The following is an 18409-nucleotide window of genomic DNA, read 5'->3' as shown; positions in this document are numbered from 1 at the left end:
AGTGTCACAATTTTCCTGGGGAAAGAGAGACTAAGGAACCTTCATCCTGATTTTACCTGACCTCTGAGACCCGAGGAATCACAAACACAGTGAATGGATTGGCACAGAGCAGAGCTGCATGGGATAAAATATTTATGGCTTCCATTTCATCACTGGACCTGAAACAAGGCATGGTTAAACCTCTTCCTGAGCCCCCTCCTCAATGTGGCCATGCAGCAAAGCTTAGCAGATCAGCAACTGCAGAAACAAACTGCTTGGAGACATTTTCAGATATCCATGTATTTTTCTTTTTTCTCCCTTAATAAAGGCAGAAGCAGGAAATGCAAAGGGAATTCCAGCTGAAGCAACCTGCCCAGCTCCCAGCTGGGGCACTACAGGGGCTGAGACAGAGGCTATTTTAAGATAAGGAAAGGCTGACAACCTTCAGATGTCAACATTTAGCAGTAGGCAGTATTTCAAGTATTTACACAGCCAAGTCCCTTTCTGAGGGAATGCAAACATTAGGGCTTTTTACACCAGAACTGCTGTGCAGAAGAGGAAGTGTTATCAAGAAGGGGTTGAACACTTCCCCCACTCATCCAAGTCAGGATGCCAAGCTCTGGGGATTACTATTATAATTTGTGAAAAATGCTATAGTCAAAGACCTGAAATAAGCCACAGACAAGACTGGAGATAACAATGCTTTATTTTTACATTTCAGCAACAGGAGAAATAATTGAAGATGAAATTATCTGCTTTGTTGTAAAGTATAAAAACATTTAATTATAAATATTTAGCTACAAAAGCGTGATTTATAAAATATAATCTGTGAAGATATATACACAGTTTAATCGTTTAGCAATTCTTTCACCTGACATTAAAGAGTAGAGGTTTTTCTATTTATTATTCCATGCTCACAGTTTAGTGCTCACAGTTTAAGAAGCAAAACAGACAAGTGAAAAGATGACTGGTGAGTTTTGTTCTGGAGAAAAAAAAAATTAACATTTTACCATGAATTTGGGCAAGAGCAGAGGCAGAATTTCAGCAAATCTATGTCTTGAGAGAGGTCTCTGAAGGAAGTTCCCCTGCCATGACTGACAGTGTTTATATCCAGACAAGCAGTGGGCATCTCGACATTTGTGGGCAAGTTCCCCATGTTTCCAGGAAAAAATGGCTAAAAGTATAATGCAAGCCCTCAAAATTCAGTTCAGTTAAATGCTCACCTCCCCGCTCTCCAAACAGGGGTTGCTCAGTATGCTCTGCTGGTGTCCTGTGTGTGCCTCTAATGAAATCAAACAATGTCACCTTCATGATTCAGGCTATGAGTAAACTTCCAAGTAGAAACACCCCAGTGTGCCATCCAATTGCACTGTCCAGCTGACAATACCCCCTAAAAACAGATACAGCTGCCTAAGCCTGGAAAATAACAGTGAAGCTGTACTGTACACTAAATGTGATGGAATGTGAAAGAAGATAAATGGTCAGACAACTCAGTTTTCTATTTCTCTTTTAAGAGAGCCAGCTTCTTCCCTTTGAAGTCTTGGGGAATCTCACCTCTGATTGAAGGGTTTGTTACTATGGCACTTCAGAGAAGAGAAACTGGAAGACTCTTCAACATGCTGGGTGGCAGAAAATGCTACAGGAAATGATAGTGAATTTGATCCATGTCCCTAGTAATCATGTTTCTCTCTTCACAGTGTTTTCATGGTGCCTGTGGCACGGGGCTTTGAGGAACAAGGGTGACAACACCCAAGAGCAGTACAAACATACAGAAGTCAAACTGTACTTTGTACACCCTGACTTACACAAGACCTCGCTACTTGCCTGTAAGCAAGGAATGAATTAATACAGGATTAAGAGAAAAAGGATCTATAGGAAAGAATGAAGTAGGCAAACATGACACTCGTCAGTGCTCACCCAGGATTTTCTACCTGCTGTTTCTGCTTTAGGGTCATGTGCTCGTAACAGTTCAGAGCAAACAGCCTGGACACAGCCCCTACTATTCACATCATTATAAATGCATAGTACCTGCGAGAGTTGTGCCCTTAGGAGCTCAGGAGGATCTTCCTGAAAGGAAGGCTAGCAAAGCTATGATGAGTTTTAGGCAGGATCCAAGCAGTTCTGTCCAGGCAGAGCCCTGATCTGGGAAACGTACCAAGTCATGTGCAATTTCAGAGTGCATATTGGCTGGTTGGTTACTGGGTAAATGCAGACTTTAACTCCCTGAAAGCCGCTCGGCGGTGCTTCCTTTCCTCCTCTTCCCGCTTTCGCTCATCCTGCTCAGCTTTTATCTCTGCTTCAAACTTACTGGCTGAGGAGAGGGCTTGAGCCTTTACGAGACAGAGAGAAAATAAACAAGTGTCAAGCCTTGCATCAGAGGGAGAGCCAAAGCCTGAGCTACTCCCAGATGAGCAACACAGAACTGCTTGCTGCACCTCCCAGTGCTTGCTGGGATCCTCTGCCAGGACAGCTCAAGTATTAATTACACTGCAGTGCTTGGGTATTTACACACAATACCTGTTACTTTCCTTTACTTTAACATCAACAAAAGAAAGGTCATTTACTAATAAGTCACTAAGAAGTGACCAAAACAAGGCCATCAGTACTGGGTCACATACATTATTTCTATTACCAGGCAGCAGGGCATAGGTTGTGAGTATGCAGTGGGAGAAACTACTGCAGAGAACACTGAATCACAGCCAAATCTGAGAACATCATACTACACCATGGATAATCTGCAGATCAAAGAGACATTGTTTACTTGCTGGCTATTTTTCCAGCTTTCATCTCAGTACATCTGCTGTGCAATAGCTGTGTTAGGCTCTTGGGAAAAAACTTCTTATATAAACAAGCAGGATTATTTTCTCTCCAAGAGAGCTTTCAGAAAGGGTGCTTTGTCAGCTTCAGATAGTGTACAGCTCTTTCTGCCAACCCCAGGACCCTGCAGAATTATTTTGATTCCAAAGGTTACAGAGAAAGAGATATCTGAAATCCTACACCCCAAAACACTCCGTTCACCACTGAACTCAGAGTGTTCTGGTTGAGGGAGGTTTTGCAAAATGGGAAAACTCTGTCCCTATTGCATTGGTTTTTCAGGACACTTGTCTTTAAAAGAGGTCAGCCACCTAGTTTCAGCCACAGGGACACAGGTCAGCCAGTCAGTTCTACCAGGGTAAGACCCAGAACACAGGCTGTGAATTACATTGCTCTGGTGCGTTGACTGGGCCACAGAAAGACTCTAGCTAGAGTCCAACAAAATTTTAAAAGAAACTCAGCTACAACTGAGTAGCTGAGCTTCAGCTACAGCTGAGTTTTTTCGTATTCCTCTGTGCCATATCATACCTTAGCTTCAAAGAAGTTCTTGGCTCCTTTGACTCCCTCAATGGACACATCTATCTCCGAGAGCTTTGCAAGAGTCAAGAGGCCGCTGTCCTCCTCGAGTTCCCCAGCTGCAGCTTTATGGAAAATCAGCAGGAACTAGCAAGACAGAGAGGAAAACATTCAGCTTTTTCACTGAGGCTCAAACAACTTAAAATACAAACAGCACAATCACCTGGAGAGGGATGGAATTCACATTTCAGATCAAAGGAAACCAGGTCTATATAAACCACGTGACAGCAAGGAGCTTGTGCTCCAGTACAGAGTCCTGTTACAGACTAAATGCAGTAGGAATCTCAGAGGAAAAGGTTTCCCAGAAATCAGAGCCCTGGTAAAGCACAGCTCCTACCAAGCCTGGGCTGCTATGAGGCCAGAGGAAGGAGGCCACCTCTGCACCTGGCTAGTACAACCACTGGGCAGGCTCAGATATAGCTCTTTATGTCCCCATAAGCCCTCACGAGCCCTCCACCAGCTTCCCCAGTGTTCTAGGGACTCAGTCACATCCCACGGCACTGAAAGCAGGGCAAACACAGCTCTGGTTCACCTCAGGCTGAATGCCTCCCTGAACCAAGGCATTAGTGCAGTTCTTTTAGAGAGAACAGCAGCCCAGGTGCATGCCCCTGTGACATGGTGGCTTGAACAAGTGTCCACAGAGCATGTTCATGTGAAGCTTCTGTCCTGCACTGTACCACGTCCATTTAACAAATCCAAAGTCACTATAACACAGTGTGTATTGGGAAATGAATTGCAAAGGGAAACAAAAAAAAGTTATATCTCATTCCACAAAAACATACTTTTTTTCTTTTAACAGAAGGAACAAAACCTGCTAAAAATAAAGACCTCTGCACCACCATCCACCTGCCGAAGATGTGGAAGCTCTAGTTGTACTTGCAGAGGTCCTGCAACTCCCTGCTATTCTTGGCGACCCCAGGAGGTGTCTCAGTGCTTGGAACAGTGCAGAGAGAGCAGACACAAGGACAAGCCACGCAGGTGCAAAAGGAGCACAAAGCAACAAAGCTGTGCCAATGTAGCACTTCACGCCAGGCCAGAGCTGCACATACCAGGTAGGGTTGCCCTGAAATCTCTTTGCACAGGAACATGAAATAGCTCTAGTGCTGTGCTCCTCAGACCGCCAGGCTGGGGAGTCTGATGTTTCCTACAGAGAGCCCGAGCTGTCCCAGAGGAGGGCAGCAGAGTCCCAGCATTCACACTGAGACAGCCCTGCTTCAAGCTGCTCGCAGAAGCTGGTGGGAACGCAAGAGTTTGGGTAGGCCTCCCATGAGGAAGGGTGTGGAGATGACAGCAGCGCTGGCCGCCCTCTCAACAGGCGGCTCACCAGGCACTGCTCCATGCAACAGCCTCTTAACCTGTGAGTGCCCAGCACAGGGCAAGCAGAAAGCAGGCTAGCCTTGGCAAGGGGACTTTTCCTTCTCCAAACACATTGTAGTTGGTTGATCCTGGCTGGATGCCAGGCTACCAAAGCCACTCTGTCACTCCCCTTCTCATCTGGATAGGGGAGAGAAAATAGAACTCATGAACTTTTGTTATAAGACCCTGGAGAGATTATTCACCAAAATACTGTCATAGGCAAAAAAGGCTCAACTTGGGGATATTAATTGAATTTATTACTACCAAAATTAGAGCAGGATAATGAGAAGTAAAATAAATCTTAAAGACACCTTCCCCTCACCTCTCCCTCCTTGCCAGCTCTACCTCCTGTCTCCTGTGGCACAGGGAGATAGGGAATGGGGATCATGGTCAGTTCTTCACAGGTTGTCCCTATCACTGTGCAGGGAGAAGAGTCCTTCCCCTGCTCCAGCATGGGCTCCTCTATCCACAGGTCTGCAGGTCTCTGGCAGGAGCCTGCTCCAGCATGGGCTTACATCTTCCTTTCAGGCAACCACCTGCTCTGGTATGGGTATCCTCCATGGGCTGCAGGTGGATTTCTGCATCCCCATGGACCTCCATGGGCTGCAGGACAACAGCCTGTTTCACCATGGTCTGCACCATGGGCTGCAGGGGAACCTCAGCTCCAGCACCTGGATCACCTCCTGTCCCTCCGTCTCCACTGACCTAGGTGTCTGTAAAGCTGTTCCTCTCACATATTGTCTCTCTTCTCTGGCCATAATTACCTCTGCACAAGAACTTTTTAACCTTCTTATATATGTTATCACAGAGGCATTACTATTATTCCTGACTGGCTCACCTTAGTCAATGGCAGGTCTGGCTTTGGCTTACCAGACACAGGGGACATACTAACAGCTTCTCACAGACGCCACTCCTTGTAGACCCCCTGCTATGAAAACCTGGCCATGCAAACCCAATACACACACGCAAGAAACAAACCAAATACATGGTTCACTGGTTCTCACGTAAGAAAGAAATGGTTTCTTTTGGAAAGAAACCAAATCCTCCCCAAGACATCCTCTCCCTCTGCTCACATCCACTGGGCTCTGGCTAGTTCCCCTTTGCCACCACCAGGCACTGTGACACAGAGGGCCGGCAGCTAGGCTGGAATTAGTCATGCTTCCTCCTGCTCCACCCTGAAAGTCCCACTTCCTGGCACTGGAAAAGAGCAGCACAATCCTGAGGTCTGATACAGCTGTCACCTGGGGAGGGACTGGGTCATGAGTACAAGTGAGCATGAATCATCCTGAAACTAAGGGATGGCGCAGCAATCGTCTAGAAGAATATAGGCTGCTGTGGCCACAAAGAGCGGGCTGAGTTAAAGGAAACTTGGGACTAAAACACTGCTTAGGGTGGACAGAGCAAAATGTCAGTCCCAAGGATCCAGCAAGGTGCACTATGGGACATCACGCTGGTTCCCACAGGAGCTCAGCAGCAATCACTCCAGCACACAGCCTGCAGCCCACCTTACCTTGAGGTATTGGTTCTTACTAACTAGAGAACACCAGCATTCAGCTCCCACTGCCAGCCTGTGTAACACCCTTGCTGGGCCCAGGACACACCATGTGCATCTAAGTCTCAGGGAAATGTCAACAGAGAAGCAAAAGTGAATAATGTAGGTAGGTACCTTTCAAAGCTCTGCTCTCAAAGAGGACAACACGACCCACACTTTCCAACCCACCAACCTGGTAAATTGTATCTGCTCTCACATCCTTGTATGCCACAGAGCCAGGCTGGGCAACATGCAAGGAAAGGTGTGGGACTGACAGGCAGCAGTAGTCTTGCAACAACAGCTGGCCAGAAAAGCAGCACTATGTAAGGATGTGGTTTGCACCAACCCTGGTAGCAAACACATCATGTGAGTCAACATTTCAGCTGGTGAGGGTGTAGGGGGCAGTGGGTGGATTTCTGTGGGTTCTAGCTAGCAGCTCCAATTACACATTACTATCACAGTAATTAATTCCAGTTTCCTGTAGTAATGATGGAAATAGACAGAGGTGTGAGGGTTTTTTTCCCCCACTATACCTAGTATTTTTTAGCCTAAACTTCATTGCTTGAGTCACGGCAGGAGTCTTGTACAGTTAATTGTTAATGTATTGGTGGACGTTCAAAGGTCAGTGGTAGAAGGCAGCTTTCCTAATAGGGCCTGTGGTTCATCAGCAGCCTGTTTGCCAGGCAACAGCTTATCTGGGATGGGAGGACACTACTCAAAGCAGTAGAAAAAGGTGATCTATTACAAGTGAAAGAGGTCCCTACCAGCTCTCTGGCCAGACCCAAGAAGAGTATGTTCATACAGGTATGCCAGGACTTGGTATTCTCTGGATAGGCAGACAGGAGCCCTCCAGTACTATAAATGCACCCTGCTGAGTTCAGACACTCATTTAAACAGGTTTCTCCTGGTATAATCTGAATGACCCGAGTCAGCTTGGTCACCCTTCACATGCTTGCTTGCCACCACCAATGAGAAGCAGAATGGGACAGGCCTATGGTTGAGGTCTCTTGACCCACCAGGAAACCTGCTTCCCTGTCAGCCCTCTGCCTGAACACAGCAGCTGGACAGGGCACACCTGCAGCAAGGCAAGAAGCATCCCATTTGTCTCCACCACAGAAAGCTTTGTGTGTCTGCCAAAGCTGCTGTATAATTTGTCCCCAGAGCTCTGCCAGTGATGCTCCCTCATTCCAACCCATGGGCCTCTCAAGCTTGTTGCATGACCATTGTTTTCCCTTCTGGCAAGACACAGCAGGAGCACCAGCTGCCACATGCCACATGCCAGGGGCTGGCAGTACAGGCACCCCTGCAGGAGGCTGTGCTCCAAACAGGTGGCAGCAGAAGAGGAGCTGCTCTGCTACTCGTGCCATGCCACTGATGCTAGGACATCATAGCATCTTTCAGGGCCTTGAGGATAAAGGCATTTCTCTTCCATGGGAAAGAGCACCTGCAGCAAGGCCAGAGGCTGCCCCCAGCTCTTCACCTGGAATGAAGGGTGGCCCAGAATGCACGCAGAGGGCTCCTCAGCCTACGCAGTGATTTGGCAATCAGAGACCTGGGGCCATGGGCATGGTGCTCTTCCTGCTCCACTGGATTCTTTGCTACTTCCAGTTCACCTCTGACCGGGCAGCAGGGAACTCAGGGACAGGTTCTCAGTTCCCGTATTTGCATATCCTTTCCCCTCTCTCATAACCCAAGTCTTTGGCCTCTATCTTTTTGTGCTGCCCTCTTGCATTGAAATAAATGCAAAAAAACCCTTGGGCACGAAAGCAGAGGAACATGGTGTGATATGCCAGAGCAGAAAGATGGTGCAGCAGCTCTATAAGTGACAGTCACCCCTCATGCACCACCCAGCCCAGCGAGTCACAGGCCTTGGCTACTCATTCTCTCTCCCAGCACTGACACGCTCTCAAACTTCCACAATGGAGAGCTTGATGTTCTGAGCCCTACCCTGGAAGAGGCATGGTGAGAGCATCATGCCTGAGAAAATAGGGAGCCAAGCTGCTTGGGGCCCACTGCAGGCATCCCACAGGACAGAAGGAAGCAGCACAGCTCTCAAAAGCGGTGCAGGACATACGCAGTGCTGCCCCTCCTATTGCTACCTAAGAGGCCGTGGGTTAATTCAGAAAGCCACAGTGTGACATTTGCTTGTGACCGAGCCAGCTATCAAAGTCAGAGGAGGAGATGATGCAACAGGAGCTTTTGGTACCTGGGTTCCCCCTTCCTCCTGAGATGATTTGGGTACCCCTGAGTACATGCAGGTCACTGCTCAAATTTCCTCTCTTCCTCTGCCTGGCAGAGGATCCTGGCCTGTCCTCCCAGCTGTCACAACACAGAGGTAACAGACAAACCTGTCTGAGCTGTGTCCCTGCTGAGCCAGCATGCAGTACCAAACTGCTGCATCCACACATTTATTCCTTGCTGCAGCAGGGTGACCACCCCTCATAAAACTTGCCATGGCTGGTCACTGCATGATGCAGAGAGGGTCCCAATACCAACTGGAAGAGAGAGCCTTTTGTGCCCCATGAGCTGCTCCAAGCAGAGTTCCTGCACTGCACCTGAAATGAGGCCTCAGCTGCTGTACCACAGGAGCCAAGCAATGAGACCTGGAAACTCAAGGGACATAACTCCCTCCAGCTACAACAGGGAGCTCAGTGAGCACTCCCAAGCAGCTGCAACAGGGCCCAAATGTGCTTCCAAAGCAAGCAGGGAGGTTGGAGAGCTTTGGCATCAGGTACCATGACTGCCACATGGAGATGGAGGTTAGCAGTGCTCTGCACCCTTGACATCAGGGAAGCTCACCGCCTTCTCCACTGCACCCCACCACTGGAAAGACACAGAGGGGAGAGGGCTACCTACAGCCCACAGAATGCAGCCACATCCCTGTCTGTTACTGCAGCCAGCCTCACCTCACGGAAACTGAGCTTCCCATCAAAGTCTTCATCCACCTCCTTGATCATGTTCTTCAGCCCCAGGTGGGTCTGTGGGGCTCCCAGCTTTTCCATCATGAGCTTCAGCTCCATCAGGTCGATATATCCATCCCGTCCCGAGTCATACCTGCAGGGTGCAAAGGGGAAAGGGTTAACCATCATCATCCCCATACTCATCTACCCAGAAGAGGAACCATGCACATGGATAAAGTCACTGTGTGGTTCAAAGCTTAGGGGAGAGCAGAAGCTGCATGACATGGCCAGTGCTGAGATATATTAAGCTCAGAGAAGTAGCTGTCAGCTTTCAGAGCTGTCTCACCAAAGAGAGAAGTACTCAGGGGAGCTCAGACCAAACAACCCACACAGAAGGAGCACAGAGGAACTCAGCTTATCTCAGTGGGATTTCCATTTCACCCACTTGCCTGTCCAGCACAAAGCAACTTGCACGCAGCTTACACCATGCACCAATGGGTGAGGCAAAGGCATGCAGAGTCAGCTGCTGACAGGTTTCCTGCTAGTTTCAAGAAGAAACGGAGCAGAGACCAAGGAGAACCTCTTGGCAGAAAGCAATCTTTCTCTGTAAGCAAAACTCTCCCCCTCTAACTGTTAAGATCTTTTCTCTCCAAAATGCTTTTGTACTACAACAAGCACCACTACAACAGCTGCACTTCAGGGCAGCTGTTTATTCTGAGTCCCCGGGCAAAGCTGAAAGACAGTACCAGGGGAGCACAGCAATCCTAGCCAGGGCTGTGGACTAGAGTGGGACCATGCTCCCTATGGAGCAGAAAGGACTCCAAGGGCTCTCCAGAGGAGAGCACCCATGCAAGGGGAGGAGTGCTTTAGGGATGGGGAGGCAGCGAGTGATCTGCTGTGCACAGCCTGGGACTGTGCACCAACTCCTCCCAACATCTGCTGTGGGTGTGGGTAAAGCATCCGGCCATCGAGCAACCAGCGCTTCACACCCACCAGGGCTATCACCAGCTTTCAAAGTCCAAAAGCTGCAGGGATGGTGCTCTGTTATCAGCCACTCAACAGCCCTCTTTCATCCTGCTCTTGACATCAAGGTTCAGCACAGAGCTAGGGCTTCACAGGAGAAGACAGGGCAGTGTCTCCCAAGCTAGGCTCAGCCTTGGCATACAGCCTGCCACTGCCCCCCTGCCACCATCTCAACACTGACAGAGTTAAATCCTTTCAACCATTCAGAAGGAAACACTAGGCACAGTGCTGAAGCTTTCCAGTGGGCAGGAGCCGGTCAAATCCTCCCACCCATCATCTTTTATTGAGTGTTAGTGCTCTTCCAAAGAAATAGGCCTGCAGCCATCCCAGACAAAGATCTGCACATTGGTGGTTACCCTGGAAGAAAGCCCTTTCCAGCTGAAAAACCTCACAGCCACAGAGGAAGCTGTGGCAAAGGAAGGCACGAACAAAGCCACCAGCCCCAAACTGCGTACAGGTGTGAGCAGCACAAGGCAGAGCTGCAGCCAAGATCTCTGCCCCTGCTTTCATGAGCACAGGCACAGCATGCTTTTCCCCCAAACTAGGGTGGCCTCCATGACTTTCCAGAGTCCCACCAGCCCCACAACTATTTCTGATACTCCTTGTGGCTCTTAGCTTCCAAGAGTCCCAGGAATAAGAGACTCCCAATGACAGGGACATAACTGCCAGACTAGGCTGGCACAGAGCCCCTATTACCAATCTGCCTGCACTCTCTATACCCAGCAAACCCATGAGCCCACCAGGCTGGACCACCTTCTGAAAAACTAGGAAAGAAACCTCCATCAGAGCAAAAACCAGGTCACAGACCTGGGGTGTCACAGGGAAGAAGTACAGCAGGTTCTTCACAGCAAGGAAGGTGTCAGTTAATTAAAGCACATTCACAGCATTACCCAACCCAGCACTGAGATGCGCTTCTAAGACATCACAGAAGCATTGCAAGTGCAATATTTAATTGTCAATTTGCTTTTCTTTCAAGTTGGGGAGAAAGGGTACAGAGCTGTCACTGTTGGAGATGCAGTGTCTTTGATTAGACACAGCAGCAAAATGTACAATGGCAGGCACCTGGGGTTGCAATTTTTTGGGGGGCCCAGCAGGCTCACGCTGCCCTTTGGCTGGATGCGGAAGCAAAGTAATACCAAGGTCCCCTCCAAGGGCTGTTCATCTGGGACTGGGACACCGCCCAGCCCCACATGGAAGCTCTGTGTAACAGATGAAGGCAGAAGTAGGGCACAAGCCCAGCCCGTGCCTGCTGTGGTCATCTCACCCTCCTGTTATGGACACTATCTGCAGGTACGCACTGGCCCAGGGGCCAGTATGCTGCCCTGAAAGGGTTAAGCGTGGGGCACAGCTTCAGGGCTCATCCCTGCAGAGAGGCAGGACAAAGCCAGGATTGTGAGAAATGGGGTCTTGCCAACAGCAGGCCTGGCTGAGCAGCACTCTGTACCAGCCACACAATGGGTGTTGAGCATGAGTACAGCTGGTGCTGAGAAGCACCCAGAAATCAGGTTACCCTGCACTCAGGCACAGCCAGACAGAGGGGCACTGAAACCCAATGGCAGCACCTTGCAAACTGCTACATTCCCTCCCTGCCCCCTCGCCTCCTAAAACAGCCAAACTATTTTAGGACCTGGGTACAGCCACTCAGCTGCTGCACAGCCAGACTATTTAGGGAGAGGCATATTTACATGGCACGAGAAACAGCACTATTCATTTCCCACCACCCACCCCCAACAGACCGCAGGCATTCAACACTGTGGGGCACAATGCAGACTGCACCTTGCTGATCAGTTGATGCTCCCAGCACACCTCAGTCCTACCAGACCCCGCAGTCTGCCTTTCAAGAGATCATACAACTCCCCTGCCTGCCTTTTGGGAGCCGCTTTTCAGGGCCCTGGACTCAGACAGCCCCGGATGCCTCTCACAGGATGCCTGCATCCTGGTGATGCACAGCCATTACCTTCACAGGCAGAGCTGGAAGAGGGCACCAGGGCAAGTTAAACACAGCCCAGCATCCGGGGGAGCCATCCCAACCTGAACTCCAGGAGAGGCACGGCAAGAGCACGCAGCACTCAGGTGCCTGGTGAGCCCTGCCATCACTCACTGTCCTGCTGTGACACCAGAGCTTTGCTTCCTTCAGACTCAAAGCTCCCTGGGCCATGAGCCAAGCCTCACCTAAGTGACGTGCAGGCATTACAGAGGGGAATTGTGTCAACAGGCACAGACATCTCATGTCACAGGAAGGCCACTTCAGCAGCAGGTCAGTGCCGTGGCTACAGCAGATTCCACCTGTAACAGCTGGGATGCCACAGGCAAATATGGGCACTGTGGCTGCTGCAATGAAACTTTGCCACACTGCTGCCACAGCAGTGTTCCTGGCAGCAAATGAGACACAGCAGTGGCTGCCAAAATCTACTGCAACAAGGATGCACCCAGATTCCCATGCTGGCTCGCTTCCACCCAGACCGCAGAGCGTGCCTGGCTGCTGAGGTTCTGGGAGAGGAAAGCAGGAGACAAAATCGGAGGAAGGAGGGAATACTTGCTGAACAGACTTGCTTAAGAGCACAAAGTCTGTTACACACAATTACTGCCCAAGTACAAACATTGCACTGGTGTTCCACAGATACTGGGGGTTTACATCACAGAAGAAAGAGGGATCAGGAAGGGAGGAAAAAGGAGATGACAAGGACTGCATCACCTGTAGTGACTCTGCAGTCACCAAAAAAAGAACAATTGAATGACACATTACAGATGCTGAAGGATCAAAGAGCAGTTTCTAAACATTTCTTGAGAAAAGCTGGAATGAGAACCTGCCCTCCCTGTACATGTTTGCTGCACCTTACCTTGCTTCACATACTACGGGCACCTGTACTTTAATCTGCAGTTCCTGTATGCTGCAATGGCCTAATTGAGGCTTTGAAGGTAAAGCAGTTGGAATAATGGTGCTAAAGTAATAAGCTCCTCTTAAATATTTCAAATCCTAAGTAGCACTTTATTCCCTCTGAGCATTGTGTTTCACCTTACATGGAGAAGGTGGTGGTAATCTCTGCTCCCTGACATCCAGTGATAGGATAAATGGGAATGGTTCAAAACTGCCTCAGAGGAGGATCAGATTAGACCTGAGGAAGCCTTTCTTTCAGCCTGAGAGGGTTGTCAGACCCTGGAACAGGCTTCCTAGAAAGGTGGTCAGTGCCCCAAGCCTGTCAGTGTTTAAGAGACATTTAGACAATGCCCTTAATAACAGGGCTTAACTTTTGGTCAACTCTGAAGCAATCAGGCAATTGAACTAGAAGTGATCATTGGTGCTCCATTCCAAATGGAATAGTCTACTCTATTGCTAAGAGCTTTGGAAACAACTCTTCCATATCAGGGTGGGGACAGGAGCAGGCTCCTCAGCCACATGCAGCTTCATCCTCCCCAGCCCAGGCAGAAGGACTCTCCTGCTCTTGGAGAGACATGAGGGCAAGATGACAGTCTGCTCCACTAAGACATTCTCCAAGACGTTGGGCAAGACCTACAGGCCCAGACTGAGCCCCCATGGGAATAACCTCCCTGCCCACTGGAAGTCCATGGACAGCCGGTCACATACGGCACACGGCAGCTCTGGAGAGAGCAGGTCTGCTGCAGCATGTCAGACAAGGCTGGGGCACCTGGCAAAGTGGCTCCAGGAGGGCAAGGGGACATCACAGCCTCTCCCACCAGCCAGATGCAAGGCATTTATGCAATGTGTGGGCAACACATGAAATTCCCTAGATATAAAAAGCAATAGCAAGACTGGAATTTCTCCACTCCCTCGCGCCCCACAGATGAAGCTGCGGTCTGTTTTCCTCCCCCTTACATTTCTCATAAAGGTCATTCCTGCCAGGCAGAGCCTCACTGCCACACTCCCCTCTGCCATTTTCCTGGACAAAGATGGCACCAAGGGGAGCTGTGAGACTCCAGAGGCCTTGAGAGTTCACTTAGCTCAGGAAAGAGAGGCTATCATGGTTATCACAGTCCTCACATATTGTCAGAATAGGCAGCTAATTAGGTCACATTATAATTAGCCTGAGCTGCAGATTTCCTGGTTTCTGCCAAAAACTACTCATCCTGAGAGCTGCCTGCACCCAGCACTCCAGCAGATACCTGCATCCCATCTCCAGTGGAATGGAATGGGGCCAAAAGGAGAGATGCTGACAAGAGGAGGCTTGGACAAGAAAGGAGGAAAAGTGAGCCTAACTGTGGCAGCCAGAGCAAAGAGCTGTTTCTGCTCTGGAAGGACGCTCCTGGCATAGCCAGCAGCACGCAGCACTGGATGGAGCACTATATTTTGGGAAGTCCCACTTTCAGATGAGTTCTTTGCTTCCACCCTGGCAGTCACGGTCATCCATACCATGGGATGCCCTGACAAGCATTCAGGGTAGCTGCTACCACCAGGACATCTTTTCAGCTGGAGCACTATGACCCAACCCATATCATGCACAGGACCACAGGTTCAAATTTAGTCTGAACTACAGATTTAGAAGTCCCACTAAACTGATAATAAACATTTCTGGATGGGAAGTTTCATGGTGGAAACCTGGCATCCAGTGGCAATGACAAGATACTAAAGGAAAAATATAAGCCTTTGAGAGAGGGATGTAAGAAAGACCCCGAGTTGTGGTGGCCAGGGCCAGCAAGCCATACAGAGAATTAAAGCGTTAATCACATTAACTCAAGCTCTGACTGACAGGAATTAAGGGGAATATTTCCTCTCCTTATGGAGCACGTGATATCAGCCAATAGTTGAGACAGGTCACTGGCAGCAGATGGACCAAAGACCAGATCCTCTGCCACTGCAAACCTCAGGTGCCTGTAACAGTGAACACCAGGACACAGTTTTCTGGCTGCCTGGCCAGGAAACAACCGGGGAGCATGCAGCCCACCTTCTCCCGCCTTTGGCATCAGCAGTTCTCACAGGGTATGCAATGCTTTCCAGCTACATTGACCAGCTGATTAGCATTCAACTGCAAAGCCTAGCTTTTCCTGCTTACAAGGCTAGTGTTTAATGAGCTCATTGTTGAAAAATTAGGCTGCAATTCAGCTCTTCCACTTTTTATTTCCCAAAACCACTGCCATTTCTTTCCTCTTCCCTCTTGAGGCAGTGCCACTGCCCAGCCCAGGCTCTCACACACAGCTTTCAGGCCTTGCCTGCATTGTTTGTCCTCCAGTCCTCACAGCACCCCGTCTCAGCATTCCATAGAGTGGGATCCTCTTTAAGCACAGTGAAAGGGGACACAGGAGAGAGTGGAGCAGCAGTCCCGCCCGGACCACCTCACTTCCTGCACCAGCTGCCAACACAACACTGCCTGTGCAACAAAGAACTCCAAACTCCAGTAAGCTCACAAAAGCCCATCGCCTGGTCTCCTGTGGCAACAGCCTGGCTGGGACAGGCAACAGCCCGCAGTGCTGGGAGCTGACAGCATTCAACCAGCTCTTGATCTCCTCACAACAATCCAGGGTGCCCCAGGCAGCTTTCAACTAGGAGAACAATGATCTAACAAGTTACAAATCTCACTTCAGTCACCTCCATAAGGGGAAGTACATCTTCACACCTTGCTCTGTAGTCCTCCCATCTCCTGCCTGGCAGCAGCAGCTCCCTCCCAGTCTGGCAGCCTGCTGTGGGGCTAGGACACTGGTCCCCAGGAGCCCACGGGTCTGTGGTGCTGGAGGGAAAACGCAGTGCAGACAAAGGCACCCAGACACAGCCTAACTGCAGGAGCCAGGACAGGGTCTGGAGGAGAGAAAAGGGCAGGACCATGGTCCCAGGGAGGGCCAAGCCTTTCTGCTTACAGAAGGAGCTCTCCCTGTTGCTAGCAGCAGCTTGACTTTAACACAAACCTTCCTGCTGGAAGGGGAATCCCATCCCAGCCCCCACAAAGGGGGTAGCAAGAGGAAGCTGTGCTCAACCTTTGCTTGGGTGCACGGGAAGGAGCACCAAGCCCGGCAGACAGGACTTTGCGTGGAGCTAGGACACTGCCAGGCAGAGCCAGCAGGACTGCTAGGGGTGCTAAGGGTCGCAGTTGTTTCTGGCAAACATCCAGCGGCTCTGCCGGCCCCCAGGAGACAGATCCACCTGGTATCCCAGGGTGTGGGGCAGAAGACTGCCTGTGCTCTCCCCCCGTCCTACCCAGAGCGTCCCGCAAAGCCACAGCTCCTGGGCGCCACCAGAAACAGCCGCCGTCCCAATCCCAGGCAGAGCAGAGGCAATGAGTTAAACGCAGGGCTGAGCCTCAGGCAAACTCTACGAGCCCCCCCGGCAAAGCACAGGGACAATCTGGGGATCAGATGGCGCTGCGAACGCGCCGCGGCTTCCTCCAGCCCGACCGCAAAACCGCGGAGAAATGCGAGCGTGCCGCCGAGAGCGGGCAGCCCTTCTCCAGATGTACCCCCGGGGGCCAGCGCCGGGAGGGGCTGCGGGGGAAGCAGAGCCCCAGCCTCGGAGCCCACGGGCCGGGCAGCGAGCCCCCCGCCCCTCTCCCGCCCCACTCACAGGCGGAACATGCGCTCCATGTCCTTGATCTGCCGGCGGCTGAACTCCTTGAACTCGGTGTAGGGGTTGAAGACGGCGGCCCGCCGGGGCTGCGCCGCGCCCTCGTTTATGTCCTGCCGCCGGCACAGCTTAGCGCTCAGCTCTGCGCCCGCACTGGCCGTCAAGCAGCTCCGCTCTTCCACCTCCTCGGCCGCCGCCGCGCCCTTGACCGCCTCTGCCTCGCCCTCAGCCGCTGCCCCGCTCTCCTCCAGCTGCAGCCGCCGCTGCAGCTTCTGCGCCAGCTCCTGCGAGGCCATGGCCCGGCGCTCCCGCCGGCGAACCGCACTGCTACCCGCCTCAGCCCCGCTCTACTCCAAGCAAGACCGCCCGCCCCGGTGCGCAACTTTATTCCCTCACTTGGAGGGAGCGGGGCGGGACGGGGCGGAGGGAGGCTGGGACGGGGCGGGCACTTAAGGAGGCGCGGCAGGACGGGGGGAAAGGGGGGAGGAAGGGGAGCCGGGGCAAAGGCAAAGAGGGGGGCCGTGGGGATTGTTCCCACTGCATGTGGAGGTCCTCCGCTCTTGTGGTGCGCCAGGGTCCCGCAGGCTGACCTCTGACATGTATGCTCTCCCACACAGCAGCCACCCCCATATAGATGACCCACACAGGCTGTCTCCCCACATCCTCATGCAGGGAACCCCTCACTCCATGGTCACTCTCCGACGCATCCCTTAACCGATAGGGTCCTCCTTAGGTCCCCCTTGCTCCCCACAGCAGGGCGCTGCACTGGCGCTGGGATGCACAGACCACGTACACCCCACGGCGCTGCCTGCTCCGCTCCGTTCCGTGGGGCGAAACGTGCCCCGAACCCGGCCGGGAGCCTCCGCGCTCAGGGAGAACAGCGGGACCCCGTCGGCTCACCAGGCGCTGCAGGGACGACGGAGATCAGGCTTGCCCCGCACCAGGGCAGAGGGATCCCTTAAGCCCCTCTATGCGCCTCCCCTCTCTTACCTCCTTGGTCTAAAATTAGCCCAGGACAAAGCTCGGCTCAGGCCTGGATTCCCTCTCCTTCCCCAGGGAACACGAGCAGCAGGCGGCTTCTTCCCACCACCCAGCCCCCCTTCCCAGGACAGTGCCCAATGCCACCTCTGCTGTCCCCCCAGCTCTTGCAGGGGTGTCCCTCCCAGGTCTGTCAGTCCCTCGCCTGGCTGATGTGAGCCTGATGGCGCACCCGAGATGGTATTAGGGCTGGCGTGGGGCGGTTTAGGGTGGCGCCTGATGGGATTTACCCACCGAGGAGGAGGGGGAGCGAAAAGAACCGGCTCGGACACGCCGCCTGCTTATGGCTCCCGCGTGCCCGAGCCTGTGCGTCACAGGGAACCGGTTCCAGTGTCTGTTATGTGGCTGTTTGACACCTCCGGGCAGGTAGTAAGCAGTTCTCTGATGTGGTGGCCTGCAGTTGACCCTCTTGGATAAGCTCATTCCCACCAAACCTACTCAGAAAATTACTGATGAGGCCGTTTGCAGCCACCCTGCCCGTACATACTGCCTGGGCAGCATCAAGCTGCCCCAGCGAGGGTCGGGAGGGTCAGGACGGCTGCACGTTCACCACAGCATGTGACACAGGAAGGCCACTGCCGGTATATTACACCAGGACTGCCTGAAAACGGGCTGCTGTGTGAAAGGGGTGGCATGTGCTATGCCTACACCGCATTGCCCTCACGCGGTGCCACGTCTGTGATG

General features: G+C 51.7%; 1 protein-coding gene across 1 annotated transcript; it reads right to left on the bottom strand.

Moving 5' to 3' along the window:
* Positions 1-667: 667 nt before the first annotated feature.
* EFHD1 (EF-hand domain family member D1) lies at positions 668-17090 on the bottom strand. The gene is made up of 4 exons (XM_041467527.1): positions 16688-17090; positions 9163-9310; positions 3322-3456; positions 668-2309 (listed from the first exon to the last, which is right to left on the bottom strand). Exons 1-4 carry the CDS (start codon positions 16981-16983, stop codon positions 2175-2177), a joined length of 714 nt encoding a protein of 237 aa, XP_041323461.1. The 5' UTR covers positions 16984-17090; the 3' UTR covers positions 668-2174.
* Positions 17091-18409: the final 1319 nt, after the last annotated feature.

This window comes from Pyrgilauda ruficollis, unplaced genomic scaffold (assembly GCF_017590135.1).
Source record: "Pyrgilauda ruficollis isolate IOZ18807 unplaced genomic scaffold, ASM1759013v1 scaffold209, whole genome shotgun sequence".
Classification (NCBI taxonomy): Eukaryota; Metazoa; Chordata; class Aves; order Passeriformes; family Passeridae; genus Pyrgilauda; species Pyrgilauda ruficollis.
This window is presented reverse-complemented; position numbering and strand designations above follow the sequence as displayed.

Excerpts from the sequence above, each read along its gene's own strand:
- EFHD1 (XM_041467527.1), bottom strand. The coding sequence starts at position 16,983 with ATGGCCTCGCAGGAGCTGGCGCAGAAGCTGCAGCGGCGGCTGCAGCTG. Across the intron at positions 9,311-16,687 it reads ATGGAGCGCATGTTCCGCCT|GTATGACTCGGGACGGGATG; the intron begins GTGAGTGGGGCG and ends TGCACCCTGCAG. Across the intron at positions 3,457-9,162 it reads GGAAGCTCAGTTTCCGTGAG|TTCCTGCTGATTTTCCATAA; the intron begins GTGAGGCTGGCT and ends CTGTCTTGCTAG.